At 36.2% G+C, this 15,497-nt stretch overlaps 2 protein-coding genes across 4 annotated transcripts; one reads left to right on the top strand and one right to left on the bottom strand.

The window, feature by feature from the left end:
- Positions 1 to 2,054: 2,054 nt before the first annotated feature.
- LOC137727770 (uncharacterized) lies at positions 2,055 to 7,501 on the top strand. 3 transcript variants are annotated; one of them, XR_015952254.1, is made up of 6 exons: positions 2,055 to 2,447; positions 2,581 to 2,818; positions 3,722 to 5,329; positions 6,045 to 6,131; positions 6,396 to 6,482; positions 6,566 to 7,501. XR_015952254.1 is itself a non-coding variant. In XM_088677707.1 (6 exons), exons 3-6 carry the CDS (start codon positions 4,866 to 4,868, stop codon positions 6,601 to 6,603), a joined length of 642 nt encoding a protein of 213 aa, XP_088533833.1. In that variant the 5' UTR covers positions 2,055 to 2,447; positions 2,581 to 2,818; positions 3,722 to 4,865; the 3' UTR covers positions 6,604 to 7,501. The 3 variants fall into 3 exon arrangements, 1 of the variants encoding a protein (XP_088533833.1); XR_015952255.1 differs by having other exon boundaries at positions 6,022 to 6,131; XM_088677707.1 differs by having other exon boundaries at positions 6,079 to 6,131.
- A 589-nt stretch (positions 7,502 to 8,090) lies between these two features.
- On the bottom strand, positions 8,091 to 11,034 carry LOC137727769 (14-3-3-like protein 16R). Its single transcript, XM_068466585.2, has 4 exons — positions 10,315 to 11,034; positions 9,415 to 9,537; positions 8,553 to 8,669; positions 8,091 to 8,441 (listed from the first exon to the last, which is right to left on the bottom strand). Exons 1-4 carry the CDS (start codon positions 10,798 to 10,800, stop codon positions 8,382 to 8,384), a joined length of 786 nt encoding a protein of 261 aa, XP_068322686.2. The 5' UTR covers positions 10,801 to 11,034; the 3' UTR covers positions 8,091 to 8,381.
- Positions 11,035 to 15,497: the final 4,463 nt, after the last annotated feature.

The raw sequence follows: 15,497 nt of genomic DNA, 5'->3' as shown, positions 1-15,497 counted from the left end.
TTCTATATCTAACAAGCTGGAATATAAGTTTTCAGGCATAAGGAAGGAAATTTTTATACATACATTATTTGGTAGAACCCTAGAAGGAGAAGGCACTGGAGACAAATCATGTGAAGCTTCATGTGCTTGGCAGGCACTGGAGGTTGATCATGTGACGCCTCAGTACTGAGCAAAACTCCAGAAAGAAGAGGCACTGGAGGTTGATTGTATGGAGTCTCAATAATTAGTAAAACTCCAGACGGCAAAGGCAATTGGTGCCTTTGGAATAAAGCCACAAACATCTAATGATCACTTTGAATCCGACTTTTAGATTCCTGCAGCTGGTCAAGCTTTCTTTTCATGTTCTTTAAGTAATTATTTGCAAGCATGTGCAACTCTTCATTCTTGTGCTTGAGCCCTCTAACCTCCTATCTAAGACTTACCACCTCATCATTAATGAGTCAACTTGGTGAGTTCGAGCAAGTAGACGTTGGCCCATATTGGAAACAAAGCTCGCACACTGAACACTGAAAGCTAGAGAGTCTTAAACAGTCAATTCATCGGACTGTCTTGAAAGTATCCTGTTATCCTTAGGAGTGAGAAGATTCCTAGCTACCACTGCAGCGTTTATGTCATTTTTCATCACAGAGGCCCCAACCATAAGAGGACCATTACAGGATAAGAAGGATGGTTGCCATATATTGTCTTAAGGAGACATGTCTACATCTCCCACAACATTCAAATTAAATCGACGATCAGATAGGTTAGCCATTTTCATAAATGATAATGGAAAATGAGGTCAGATAAATTGAAATTTCAAAAGTGCAAAAAGGGGAAATTTCTACAGGAAGCAACTTTCTGAGCGTGCTTTTGAACACAATTGATGCCTTTATAAAAGAAGAGGCAACATGGCCACTTGTTTAAAAATCAAAGAGGCACCGCTTTCCAAATTTTAAAAGCCAGATTTTCCTGAATAAAGTTCGTTGGCACTTTTTAGACGCAGTCTCCACTTTTCGGATATCACAGGCAACTTTTTCAAAGATCTCTAACAATGTTGCAATGCATGAATTTTGCAGTTCCAATTACACCATAATTGCCGATAAGAGTAAAGGAAAAACATGACTACTTGCTTAAATCCCTATATATGTCGACCTCCGTCATCTATGGCAAGGCAGACCTGCAAGAATGCCTAACTTTTCCTCCTCTCCGAGAGTGAATTTTCAACGAAGCATCTTGAAATTCTCAGTCTTCTTCCTCTCTGAGAATACCTATTCAACCAAGTTACTCAAAATGCTCAACTCATTTCCTCAGCAAGAAAATATTTTTGATCGAGAAGTTTTGTATCAGTATGAAAACATTCTACTATTTTCATATCGTTAGGGTCAAAAGTAAAAGTATCTTAAATCATGCTTATTGCTTGTCTTTTCCTTTGTCATTGCGCTTACATGCAAGATAAGAAGAAATAGAGAAATCAGTTAGAACTTGAAATCAAACTTCCAATTTGGAACTGATTGCCTGCAACCCCTTCCCTGATTGCTTACCTTGCATTACTCTAAAGTAGTCATCTTCAACTGTTGTTTTGTCTCAGATTTCCTAAGCAAATACCTCATAATAGTTGATATGATGTTGACTCTTTACACTGAAGTTGCCAAGTATGGATAAGTCGCTGAGAAGCGATGTTTTGAAGGATCATTCAAAGGCAAAGGTTGCACACCACTTATGCTATGCAAGAGACTGAAGCAGAATGATCAATGATGAGCCCACATAAGTTCAAATATAGCATCGATACGCATTAGCCTAAATAATTTTTGAAATTAGGAGGAAATACTTATCAGGATGAGCATCCAAAACAGATCAAGATTTTAAAAAGGCAACCAATATTGACATATGGCCATCCAAGGGAGTGTTGTAAAAATGTATGTTAAGTATGGATGTCCACTATGTAGTTGGTGTTGTAGGTGAAGACTTAATGAGTGTAGTATGTAAAGGCATTAAGTGAGTGTGGTAGGTATTGATTTAATATCTTGCCTATTCATTTGCCTATATAAGGATGTCCAAAGAGAAGAACAACATAAAAGAGAGGAAAAAGAGAGGAAGAAGAGATGAGACAATAGAGAGAGTTATCTTTGTACTCTTATTATTCTAAATTATAAATGAAAGCACCTTGTCCTGATGACGTACTCTAGTCACACTGAGTGTAGAGGAACCTCGTAAATATTGTGTTTTGTTTCATTTATTCCATTACACTGTGTGTAAAATCGATTTTACAACAAATTGCATTTTCTTTCTGGTTTGTTTGGCAAATAGATCAGTGCACATAATGTTGTGCAATGGGTTCAAATTTTAATTTCATTATGGGTTCGAACCCTTAATCTTTTCGGTTTTTGTGAAATTTCAGTATCATGGAACAACCTGAGGTGGGCGACAGCATTATGACATTCTTGGATGATCCTCAGCCTCAGCCCAAGGTAATTAGTGTGCGTGTTTGAATATTTTAAGAACTTGTATGGCCAACAAGTCAGCTCTCTTTACAATTTTTTGAATTTTGATAATTTCTATAATCTTCCTTCCTCATGAAAGTTCTGTCTGTCTCGATTTCAGCAATTGCAGCTTCAGAGCTTTGATCGAAGATTTACCATTAGCCTTTGAAGGGTCGTTTTACGAAAATACTGAGAGATTCTTAGATCTTTGCAATGAAATACATGATGGTGTGTCGACCTGCAAATTTTACACAAGAACAATCTAGGTGTAAGACGAGTTCCCCTCTACATGACGACCTGCACAGTTTTGGAAGGTCAATCCGAAACTGATCCTTCTTGGAATTACTGCAGCTCATCAGGTGTGTAAATGTTTAAGTTTGTTTCTATTGCTTTACTGTTCTAGTTGTATTGGTGGATTGGTGGATATTGTTTTCTTCGAGTCTTGTGTATAATTTCAACTAATGGAAAAGACTGGCAACTTCAAAATTGTCAGTAATGCATACTTAAATTAGACTTAATAAGGGTTTAGAGTTTAGGATTGTGACTGCATAGTCTTGTGCCGCCATTGTGATGTTTTGTGAAAATGACTGAACGAAATAAAAACCCAGAGGAGACTGAGATAGAGGTCGATCACTAATTTGATACTGTTTGCTTGCCACTAAGTGAGCTCACAGAGTGGTGAAGGTAGTCTTTGTAGTTCGGAGGGCCAGAAACTTAGCAACCTGATGCGCAGCTATGCTATAAGCGTTAACAGAGTTGATAAAAGAGAAGGGGAGCTATGGTTAAGCTTGTCCGTAACTACGGGGCAGGTAATCAGCACACTGCTATTGCCAACTAACGCAGATATGCTGGAGTATGTTTCAGTTTGTCTATATTTTCATTTTTCTTTTACTTGTATAGTTATTTTATCTGATATTCATGGTGGGTGGGATTTCCATTACCAACCGTTACTCGGATATGTAACCACCGTCAAATTTGAGAGTAGAAGTATGACTTTAATTTATCCTGTTGAGATACAGCCAACACAGTAGAAGATAATGAGCCTCTCTCTAGCTTCTTGTCAAACATAAATTGTAGGCTGTATTCAACGGCCTTGATTTTGTTCCTTTTTAATTCAACCTGTAAATTGATTGATGTTTATATTGGGGATTGATTTTTTTTTTGCTACCAAATTATTGAATTTCTGGACTGATGTTTATTTTATTTTTTTGCTCTTCCATATTATAGTTAAGTATTGATGTTTTCATTTTGATTTTGATCAGTGTTTTAAAAAACTCGTCTCGAGGCGCACCTAGGCGGCAGCAATTTTGCCTCTGTTTTCTAGGAGTGGGTGGAAACTCGCCTAGGCGACCAATGTGCGCCTGAGGCATTCCCAGTAGGAGATTAAAGTTGTCAATATCCGAGGGCAAAAGCATACAATCTAGACCTCTCCAATACCCATTATGCTTCGTCAATGAATTTAGACCACAACATGCATTATGATACCAATGCTGCATTCATCACATTGGATCATAGGCTCACCATCATCATTGGTTGCTCCACAACTACATTCAACCACCCATCCTCTTCCACCCTCCGCCATATAGCTTTCATTATTTTCTATTCTCACCCACCCTCTTCCCCGTTTACTATGGAATACGATGGATATAAAATAACAGGTATATCAATCATACCCTTCATATCACGGCCATCAATATCTTTCATTGAGAACTCCACAACCATACCATCACAAGGAAAATTGTTGAAGGGATAGTCTTTTATAAACACTTTGCTGCTTAAGATGTTTCGTGTTTGGAAACCTCCCTCCATCAGTATTTTTGTATATATCGTCCATAAGTGATCGTTGGCTACATGTTTTTTGCTCCGTCTTGAAGAAGACGACTCGCAGAGCATTAGCCTAAGAAGATCTTTCAATTCTTTAACATGAGAGTGGGAATTATGAAATGGTAATAGAATTTGGATACCCGATCTCATGTTAAACAATTGAAAAATCTTCTTAGGCTAATGCTCTGCGAGTCGTCTTCTTCAAGATAGACAGAGCAAAAAACATGTAGCCAACGATCACTTATGGACAATATATACAAAAATACTGATGGAGGGAGGCTTCCACAACGAAACATCTTAAACAGCATAGTGTTTATAAAAGACTATCCCTTCAAAAATTTTCCTCGTGATGGTATGGCTATGGAGTTCTCAGTGAAAGATATTGATGGCCGTGATATGAAAGGTATGATTGATATACCTGTTATTTTATATCCACCGGATTCCATTGTAAAAGGGTTTACTTGAGACAAAGTCAGCAAAATATATCATGTGGCGCCTACCTTTAGGAGAGTTGAAATTTGAGAAGATTTGAAGGGAAGAGGGTGGGTGAGAATTAGTGGAATAAAAAACAGTGATAGCTATATGGCGGAGGGTGGGAGAGGATGGGTGGTTGAATGTAGCTGTGGAGCAACCAATGATAAGAGTGAGCCTATGATCCAGTATGACGAATGTCAGCATTGGTATAATAATGCATGTTGTGGTCTGAATTCATCGATGAAGCATAATGGGTATTGGAGATGTCCAGATTGTATGCTTTTGCCCTCGGATATTGACAACTTTAATCTCCTCGCAGATGCCTCTTTATGTGACCTTGAAAAGCAAATTGGTAAGGAGAACCATGCTGAACATGCCTCTCAATGTGCCCCTGAACAAGGCCTTGATAAGGAGAACCGTGCAGAACATGCCCCTTTGTGTGTCCCTGAAAAATGCATTGAGAAGGAGTATCAAGAAATACTGTCATTCAGAAATAGAAATGTTTTGTCAAAGCTGAGTTTGGAAGAACAAAGGCTTATTGAAGGCTACTGGACCGATGCAGCTCAAACAGGGTAAGTTTCAACACTTTTCATCTCCTATCACAGAAGATGTGTTGCGTTAGTTGTTTTCCTTTCTCACAAATTTCTATTTGATAGGTGTTTCAACTTTGTGCATAACAAAACTATCTAGACGAATAATATTATTCAAATAAATTAGTAATAGAATCCAAACCATTTTCTCTATATTAATACAATACATAATTGAGATAACATGAGACAGAGGTAGCCATACAATTTTGTAGCAATGAAACTGTAATGCCCTCCCCGATCCTGCATTTAACTAAAGAAAACATAGAGAGAAAGGAGAGCAAAGTCAATAAAATTGAAAGCAGAACACACTGTATAGTCGGCTAGTCTGTTCCGGCAACTCGAATTCCTGACTTGTATGACTTCTTAATATTCGTCAATGAATAAAAAGCAAACACAACAAGAAGATAATAATGAAAGTCTTTAAATAAAGCAGAATTTATAGGAGGGAAAGATTAACCACAATCTGAATGAAAAGTAAACCATCAAAATCACCTTCCCAATTTGGTCCCAGGGGAAAGTCACCATTGACTAACCATGACAGGGAGGAAAATTTGAAGCATAGCTGGTGGAATTACCCATCTCTGTGATTGAAATTTGTTCAATTTCATCTTCTCCTTGCTGTTCTTTCGCTTTGTCAAAAAATCATAGTCACTGTGCTAATAACAAGATTTCAGATTTATTAACTAATGCAACTCAGGTTGTTGACTCGTATGCGGTGCTATTAACTGAAGACATGCTAAGAGATGGAGTCTCCAATCAATTTGTTATGAGCGGTTATGCATGGGTAAGCCATTATCTCTTCATTATTATAACCTTGACTAAATCTGTCAGAATTCTTATTTCTTATGAAAATTATCAATAGATGTTCATAAAACAGAAAAATAAAGGTGGACAGCGATTACATCTATTCATGACTATAACCTTGACAAAATCTAACTGCTTTCTTATCATCAAGACAAAACCATGGCAAGTCAAATTGTGCTTGCTTAATCTGGTACATATCTATTTCAGATTTATTTATAGATGTTTATTTGATTTCAACATGCAGAAGATAGAAGTGGAAAAGTGGATGTGGGCAAGCTGTTGATTTTCCACTTTTGGAGGAAAAAAGTTGTCCACAACAACATCCATCCTCGTAAGTAACTCTCAGTCCCTACACACCTAGTATTTAAAACTCGATCGTATAGTTGCTTACTTTTCATCACTATATATATGTAGAGTTGAAAGATTGGCAAGAGGGGCATCAGTTGAAGTAAAAGCTGACAGATGCTTCATGCAACAGTATAGGGCAAACTCTTTGGTTGATCTACTTTTCTAACCTCATCCAGATTCAAGTGCAGATTGAGAGTGAGTAGCTGTGGAAAATAACTCCGAACCAATCCAAAACCTTGATCTAGATAATCGTATACTACTGACATAGACAAATTAACTAAAGAGGGTACATGCTTCAAAACAATGTCTCCTTTATACTGACCCACACCTTCATAAATAAGCGACGCCAGATTAGGGGCACAAATCTCCGAATACGTTCCATCATTCACTTACTTGAAGGGATTTCAACCACAGTGAAGAACTTATAAGTGCGTTGCGAATTTACTGTCCTAAAAAATAGTGTTCTGTTCATGTTCCATCTCTTATATTCTCGACACCTGTCCACCCCAAAAAGATAGAGAGTAATTTACCCTAGTGGGATAATGCTACGCTGGTACGGGTTCGAAAGGTTAATGCCAAAATCGCCGCTATCTGGGGACTTTACGGTCAAAATCTGCGTGTTGGTGGAGGCGTGACCAAGGCGAATCCTAACCAGAGGGAGGACGACGATGAGCTCTAAGGAGAGGTCGTCGGTGACCGAGAGAGAGAGAGAGAGAGAGAGAGAGAGAGAGAGATAGGTGTAGAGGACACTGTCGTGTGATGTGGATGGTTGGAGTCACGAATTGGGCGACCAAGATAGGGGAGTAGGAGAGCTTCGGGGTTCCGAGGTTCAAAGTTGGGTGGAGGTGCCTAGAGAGGCTGAGTGATCTAGGTAAGGTGAGGTCGAGAGAAAGAAGGGTTCATTTGAATTTTATGTATTTATTCTTATTTGAATTTTCATTTCTTATAACGATTAGGAGATGGAAGTTCAAATCAAAATACTACAGTCCTTGTCCATTTTTATCATCCTCTCCACCTCACAAGAACCAGCTCGATCCCAAAATTAAAGCAATCCAAGTGGTTCTATTTGGTCCATCAAAACCAACCTCCAGTTGGATTTGGAAGTGAAAATGTGAATTTCGGTCCACTTACGGCACTAAATCACGTTCCAGGATAACTCTCACAAATCAATTCCATTACATTTCCAGGTCCGTTTTTCTTCTCAGAACTTAATGCTCCACGGGATGGATGGAACAACGACCATCCCTTTAACTTAGGCCGGAGTGTAAGCATAATGCATACACTCCGGCCTCAAGCAATCGTTGCTGACTTTTGAATTCCAGTCTGAATTAATATACAGTATACTTACCATATTATTGTTTGACTTGAATTTGTTAATATCACACCATAACTTAGATGGTCATACTAGGGATTATGGCAATATTCTGATAAACTACTCTAATTTACCTATCCAACTGGCCTAACTCACATCCACTTGATATATAAGTAATTGGGACAAAGACGGGCACGCGAGTAAAATAGGTACATACATCACCAACTAACCTAAACAGGATGAACTAAAGAGAGAATCCCAAGATTAAACGAATCAACCTTTCAAAAGCAAAATATCAAACACATGGATTACTCAAATTTGTAAGAACATTCAAACAATACACAAGCTTGTGCCTTGATCAATTTTTGGCCCCACACTCCATGAGTAAAGACTAATTGTACTACACTTCAACATGTAAATAATTATAGCTAAAATACGTTGATTTTGCCATCCGACAATTATACAAGCTAGAAAATGCAAAACAGAACGACTCAGATACCCCGTTTTATTTTGAATAACAAACCGCCAAGAATTAAGCGACAACAGATCAAGAATCGGAGGACGATTATCTTACTGCTGTGGCTCAGCCTGAGGCTTGGATGCTTCTTTAATCTCATCTGTTCCGTCATCCTATAACACATGCACCCAAATGACTACTAAACAATCACCATTAAAAATAAATAAATGACGTACATAAGCATCCATCTATAGTTGTAGACAGATTAATAGATAGGGACGAACCTGCATATCCGAAGTCCACAATGTGAGATTATCACGAAGAAGTTGCATTATCAGAGTGCTATCCTTGTATGAATCCTCTCCCAGTGTATCCAGCTCTGCAATGGCTTCATCAAAAGCCTAGTTGAAACAGAGACAAAAACAAGAAAATAATTAGGGACCATGATGATAAATAATTAAATATACAGGACAGAATATATAACCAATAGTTCCACAAGAAAAACATATATAATCGATAAAATGTTGAACATGAAAAGTCAATAAAGAAGCATAATAACTCTGATGCACTAATTAGCAGGCAATAAAGATGAATAATAAAAAAAAATGGCATAAAAATCAAGCAGTCCTAAATCCTTTTATCTATCCATGAGCATGAGATTTCAAACATTACTTAGTACTTACTGTACAACAAACATTAAGAACATAATCCAACTAATTGTAAGCATGCTGGTATGAGTTTAATAACCTATTTCTACCGGAATATGATCTTAAACTTAAGAGATTTTTTACTAAATTACAAAATTACATTGTCAATCTTTAAAGTTTACCCTAATATTGTATTTCACTCAGCATCACAAGTTTGTCTGCAAGTATAAAAGATGTGAAGCCAAACGATATAGATTTCTGAGTTTGTTGCATGCGTGCAAGAATATAGAGCGGCAAACTTTTGAGCTCTGGGAAGGAAAGATTGTGACTTCTCCTTTGTGCCAGATATTTACTTTTTTGAAAGAACAAGGTCAAGTTTCATTTTGTTACAAATATCTAATACAACCATAATTGATTGGGGGATATATAAATATACCAAGTGGGTCAAACAAATCACTAAGAAGTAGGATTATGGGCATTTCGTAGTAAATATCCTCACCTGCTTTGCAAGGCTGCAAGCCCGGTCAGGAGAATTTAGAATCTCGTAGTAAAACACAGAGAAGTTCAAAGCCAATCCTAAACGGATGGGATGAGTTGGAGCCAACTCAGAGGTTGCAATATCCTGGGAACAGAGTATTAGAACAAACACAGGAAATATCATATCAACAAATGAAGAGAATCAATTAAAAATGTAGTAACCTCAAAGCATGAATATCACAGAAACATATATCTCAAATTGCAAACAAGAATTATGTAATTCAAAATTAACGGGAAGAAACAGATTTCTACAGTCAGCCATCGTTAATACCATTTCAAACTATCACTAAATATTCCACATTCCCAATATGTCATGCACGTAATCATATAAGAACATATGCCAGCAAGCATATTACATGTAATCATGAAAAGAACCATGATCAGATTAACAGCGAAAAACCATTACCAAATATGAACTGAATTTTGTATATAGAACAATTTAACACAAAAATAATCAATGACAAATCATGGACATCCAAAGATTCCAGAAATGATTTTCCTCAACCATAACAGAAATTGAATCAAACCTGCACTGGCACGCAAGCGGTAATCAAATCATCAATTAAATCAAACCTCAAGAACCCATTTTTCAATTGCTAATGTCCACCCAAACAAAAAAAAGGATGAACATTCGAACCATGCATTCACAGGTACAAATCAAACAAATGGCTGCATGCATCTACAAGCAAATACAGGAGCACTAACATTGCAGATCATTTCTAAATCCATAAATCCCTAAAGAAAATTCACCAAATCTCGAAATCCAATAACAACCATTTTCCAATGCACATCAGATCCACAACAATATCCAAATCCAAAAAGTCCCCACAATGAAAAACTTTCCATCGAAACAAATCCAAACCTGCGCTGCCTTATAGGCATTGAGGGTGTTCTCAGCCGCCTCTTTACGCTCATCCCCGGTTTTGAACTCAGCCAAATACCTATGGTAATCCCCTTTCATCTTCAGATAAAACACCTTGGACTCTCCGACTTTCGCAGACGGAACGAGCTTCGATTCGAGAACCTTCAGGATCCCACCGCAGATGTTGGAGAGCTCGTTCTCGATCCGAGCTCTGTACTCCTTGATGGTGGCGACGTGGTCGGTGTTGCCGCGGCTCTCCTCCTTCTGCTCGATGGAGGAGACGATACGCCAGGAGGCACGGCGGGCGCCGATGACGTTCTTGTAGGCGACGGAGAGGAGGTTGCGCTCTTCGACGGTGGGCTCCTCGCCTTCGGGGAGGGAGGAGACGACCTTCTCCATGAACTCGACCATCTCCTCGTAGCGCTCGGCTTGCTCGGCGAGCTTGGCGACGTAGACGTTTTCTTCGCGTGGGGATAAGGCCGCCATTGGGATGGATTGGAAATCGGTATCAGGGAAATTGGGGATCGACTGAAATTGGGATTTTGGGGATTTCAAATGAAAGAGAAAGAGAGAGGGAAGGGGAAGGCACACGAGGATCGATATATATAAAATCAGCCGATTAACCTATTACCGTAGAATCCGTCCACCGTTCCGTCGATTAACCTATTGTCGTTAGATACTGTCCACCGTCCCATCAAATTTAAGAGCAAATTAATCAATTTATTAGACCAACTTCAATGGTGGGCTAAAAGTTAAATTACCATTCAAAATTCCCCCCCAAGCCCACTCCAACCTAAGGGAAAATTTTGGGCTAAATACTAAATGCTAAACTAATGCCAAATTCTCCCTAAAATTTAGCCCAGAAATCGGAGTGAACTCTACCTAATATTTATCGGAATTTAAATTTTTTTAAATTAAAATGTTCATAAAATTAATTTACGATAGTCTATATATTTATTTATTTTTTTTTAAATTTAATTTAACAAAAAAAATAGCCTAAATTCATTCTTTAATAATTCCGGGCTAAAATTTTAGGCTAGAACGGTTGGAGCAGAAAAACTGTTTCTGAGCTAAAAGCTAAATTTTTCGGGCTAAAAAATTTGGCTTTTAGCCCAACCATTGGAGATGGTCTTATTAATTCTTACTTGTCAATAATAACTACTAATAAAATTATAACACATGAATACAAAATAATGTGTAAACCATATAGCATAATCATAAAACAAAAAAAAACCAAAACATTTACACAAGGACCATTTCATATTATCATTGCACATTATTTTGTGTCCATATATCATAAATTTATTGGTGGTTATAGCTGACAAGTAAGAATTAATGATGGAAAGACTAATTTGCCCTTAAATTTGACGAAATAGTGGATGAAATCTACTAACAAGAGGTTAATTGGCTAATTTCAAATAATTTAGGGGGTTAGTTTACCAAAAAAATAATTCAAGAGGTTAATTTCAATTAGGGTAATAATTCAAAGGGTGAAATAACAGTTTACTCATACTTTTTTTAGGGTGGTTTTATCACAAATGTTTTTTAATGTATTACCAACTTTTCAGTTCTATCTTTTTGTTTCAAACTACTGATGATTATTATTATTATTATTATTTTCAAATTGAACCATCAATTTAATCTAAATCTATTATTACGGTCATCAATTTCGTTAAATTTTGTTAAAAAAATCTGTTAGTGTGTTGAAGTAGAATCATGATGGTTTAGAGTGGTGATTGAAGACTATCTTCCGGACATAAGATTAGTTGCTCGTTCTTATATATATATATATATATATATATATAGATATATCTATCTTGGTCTCGTATCTTTTGATAGGCGAATTCAGTTACTGATATCATTATTTGTATTGGGCACTCCATTTATGATACTTATATTTGGGATGTATTTACTCTTTATTTCTAGAAATACTTTCCTCTTTGATTGTACTGAAAGCGGTTGTATTATTTTTTAGGGGCTTTTCAATCTAAGTCCAAAAACATAGGTAGTTTTTTAACTAAGTCCAATTATCCAATTACATATTTTTATACCAATTTTGTCCTTTTAGATAAAAATATTTAAATTCTTTAATTTTTGTATCATTTATTCAGTTTTTAATTTTGAATATTTAAATACTAACTAAAATATTATCTAGTAACCACCTAATGATGTTTACCTACAAAACCGATATAATTTAGTATCTACCTATTGTATAGGAAGAAAAATACTTTATACCAACAAAACATATGTAATCTACTGCAAAACAAAAATAAACTACCTATTGTATAGGAAGAAAAATGCTTTATACCTACAAAATAGATATAATTTACCAACAAAATAAAAATAAACTACCTATTGTATAGGAAGAAAAATGCTGAACCTTCATGGCAGAACATTAGAATAGAAATATGATATAATATACCTCCATTAAAGGAACAAATACTAAACAAAAAAAAGGAACAAATATTAACACTATGTTTGGATGAAGAAATTTAAGATTACTAAGGAATTTAAAAATGACGGAAATTGAAATGACGAGATTTTATTTTCTAGAATTTGTAAATTTTCTTGTTTGGTTAACCTAAAAGAACAATGGAATTGAATACGGAATTTGTTATTTTTAAACTCTCAATCATAGAAATTGAGAAATGACACGTATTTACATGGAATTTAAACTTGGGATTTGGAGGTCCCAAATTCCAAGTTTTTTTTCCATGAGGAAATTCTAAATTTCTATATTTATGAATCCAAACAAGAGAATTAGTGCCTGTCAATTTATAAATTCTGACTTTTACCAAAATTCCATGTTTATTTTCCTCATCCAAACATAGTGTAAGTTTCAGTTTACCTTTATGATACGCACAAAAATATAATAGAGCAAATATAAATGCATGATACTGTATTATTGCTTGCAATTGATACTGTATTGCCGAACGAATATGTAAAAAAAATTGTGAAAGCTATGTAAAAACTGAAATTGTCATGAAGGAATTTGGAGGGAGGAACACAAAATATCACCCATGAAAGATGAGAGAAGAAAGAAGATGATTGATTCCATGATCTAACAAAGGGAATTGTTTAGAAGAAGGAAAAAAAAGGAGGGATAAAACAGACTGGGGGTTGAGATTTTATTGCTATAACTAATCCTACAATTAAGGGATTAGTTAAACCACAAATAATCATATAATTAAGAAATTTTGAATATTTACTACAATTTATAAGTCTAAGGGATAAATATGGTACAAATTATAAATAAGCTTACGTGGAATATCAATTATTGGACCTATTTCAATGCAGTGGACTAATTATAGTAATGGCTCACAAAATTGGATCTATATCAAATTATCCCTATTTTTTATTTTTTTGATAACGAAAGAACTTCATTAAAACGAGAAACCTCAAGAACAACCTATACCAATACAATCGAAATTAAGAGCCCTAAAGCGAAAGAAGGGGTTACATGATTCCAAATGTGATTCGAAACAATCTCAAACTCATTTATGGTAAAAGCATCCGGCGCAAAGTTTGCATCTCAAAATAGATTTTGCATCTTCAAAAGAGATCTCGAAGGAAGGGTATATTGAATTACAGAAATTGATTCCCGTGTAACCAATGTTATCAAACTTTTGAGCAAGTCTTCTAATTTCTTCCACTGTAGTAAGCAAATTCCAAGGCACCACCCTTCCACCAAAAGCTTAGAACAACCCTTCCTCGATGCAAAGGCCAAACCTTCCTTCAAAGCCTTTGCCTCAACCTCCGAAATAGTAGCTCCGTCTGTATTGAAGGAGGCAGCACCTAGGACCTGTCCACCATGATTTCGAATCACATACCCAGCAGCCGCCTTATGAAGGTTAACCGAGTCATCGAAGTTCAGTTTAAAGAATGAACACTCTACTGAGTTGACTAAGCTCTCTTTTATCAACATGCGACAAGGTTTCCATCCAATCCAGAAACAAATCAAAGTTACTATTCATGATGTGGGCGGACTTATCAATTATCATTTACAAATTCCAAGCTAATCTAGCAAAGTTGCATTGGAAGAAAAGATGAGCTTGAGTTTCATCACCATTATTGCAAAGAGGCACATGTTATCAATATCCTCGACAAACTTACCAAGTCTAACTTTAGTTTCAAGTCTTCCATGAATAAACATCCAAGTAAAAATTTTAACCTTGGGAGGGATATTTAACCTCCACATTCTATTAATAATGATTCAGTATGGGACCCAAGGTTAAAATTTTAACATTGAGAGTCCACCTCCACTTGATTTTGTGGTCTCGAGTCTCTCTGGTTGGCATTTCTGCTAAAGAGAAAGGAAGGGATGAAAGAGGGTAATTAGTGTTTTAATTCAAGGGTATTCTTGAAATTTCACATGGAAATTTGGTTATATTTGTAATAATTGTAAAAGGTTGGCTAAAATTCATTTTGTGGTACAAAAAGTGGCTAGTTATCAAAATTTCCCTTCTTCTAGAATGGGGTAGTGATTATTCTCTTGGATCCACATGGCAGACTTAATTGTAAAATCTCCCGACTTAGAACAATAATTTGTATTAATTTGAAGGATAACAATATTGCAAATTTTCTTAACTATCTCATTACTACTGTAGGGCTATTTAACTGAGCTATTCTAGAGGAATAGAGAGAGGGAGGCCGGTGGTAGTGAGAGAGAAGAGAGAGAGATTTAATTGTGAGGTGTGTGTTGTATCACCCCCATTATGCCTTTATTTATAGTAGTAAGATAGGTAAAATCCTTACCCTTTTAGGATTACAACTCTAATAGGAATTAGACTACTAAAAGGAATATAAAAGATATCCCTAGATACACTAGGATTTATACAATCACATTTCTATTCCAAATATGACTGCATCAGAACTTCAACAGATAAGGTAGAACAGTTGATGAAGTCGGTGACACAAAAGGCCAATGTGAGTCTCAAATTTAAGAAAGTATGCATTGGTAGTAAAACTCACAAAACCTCGCTATGGTAAAACCCAAGGCGGGAGAAAAACCCATAGGCTAAGGAGAAAAGTGAGAAGTATGCATAATGTCTAAAACAAATGTCAAACAGGACGAAAGTAGTGAACTCAACGGAGTATGATCATCAAAACTCATTAGGTAGTAAAAATCCAGTGGGAAAAATGCTCCTAATGGTAGGAAAAATAGTACATTAAGATCAAGTGAG

The sequence above is a fragment of the Pyrus communis genome, chromosome 10, assembly GCF_041283825.1.
Source record: "Pyrus communis isolate YQ-2024b chromosome 10, ASM4128382v1, whole genome shotgun sequence".
Classification (NCBI taxonomy): domain Eukaryota; kingdom Viridiplantae; phylum Streptophyta; class Magnoliopsida; order Rosales; family Rosaceae; genus Pyrus; species Pyrus communis.
The sequence above is the reverse complement of the archived record's forward strand: the minus strand, read 5'-3'. Positions and strand labels throughout refer to the sequence as shown.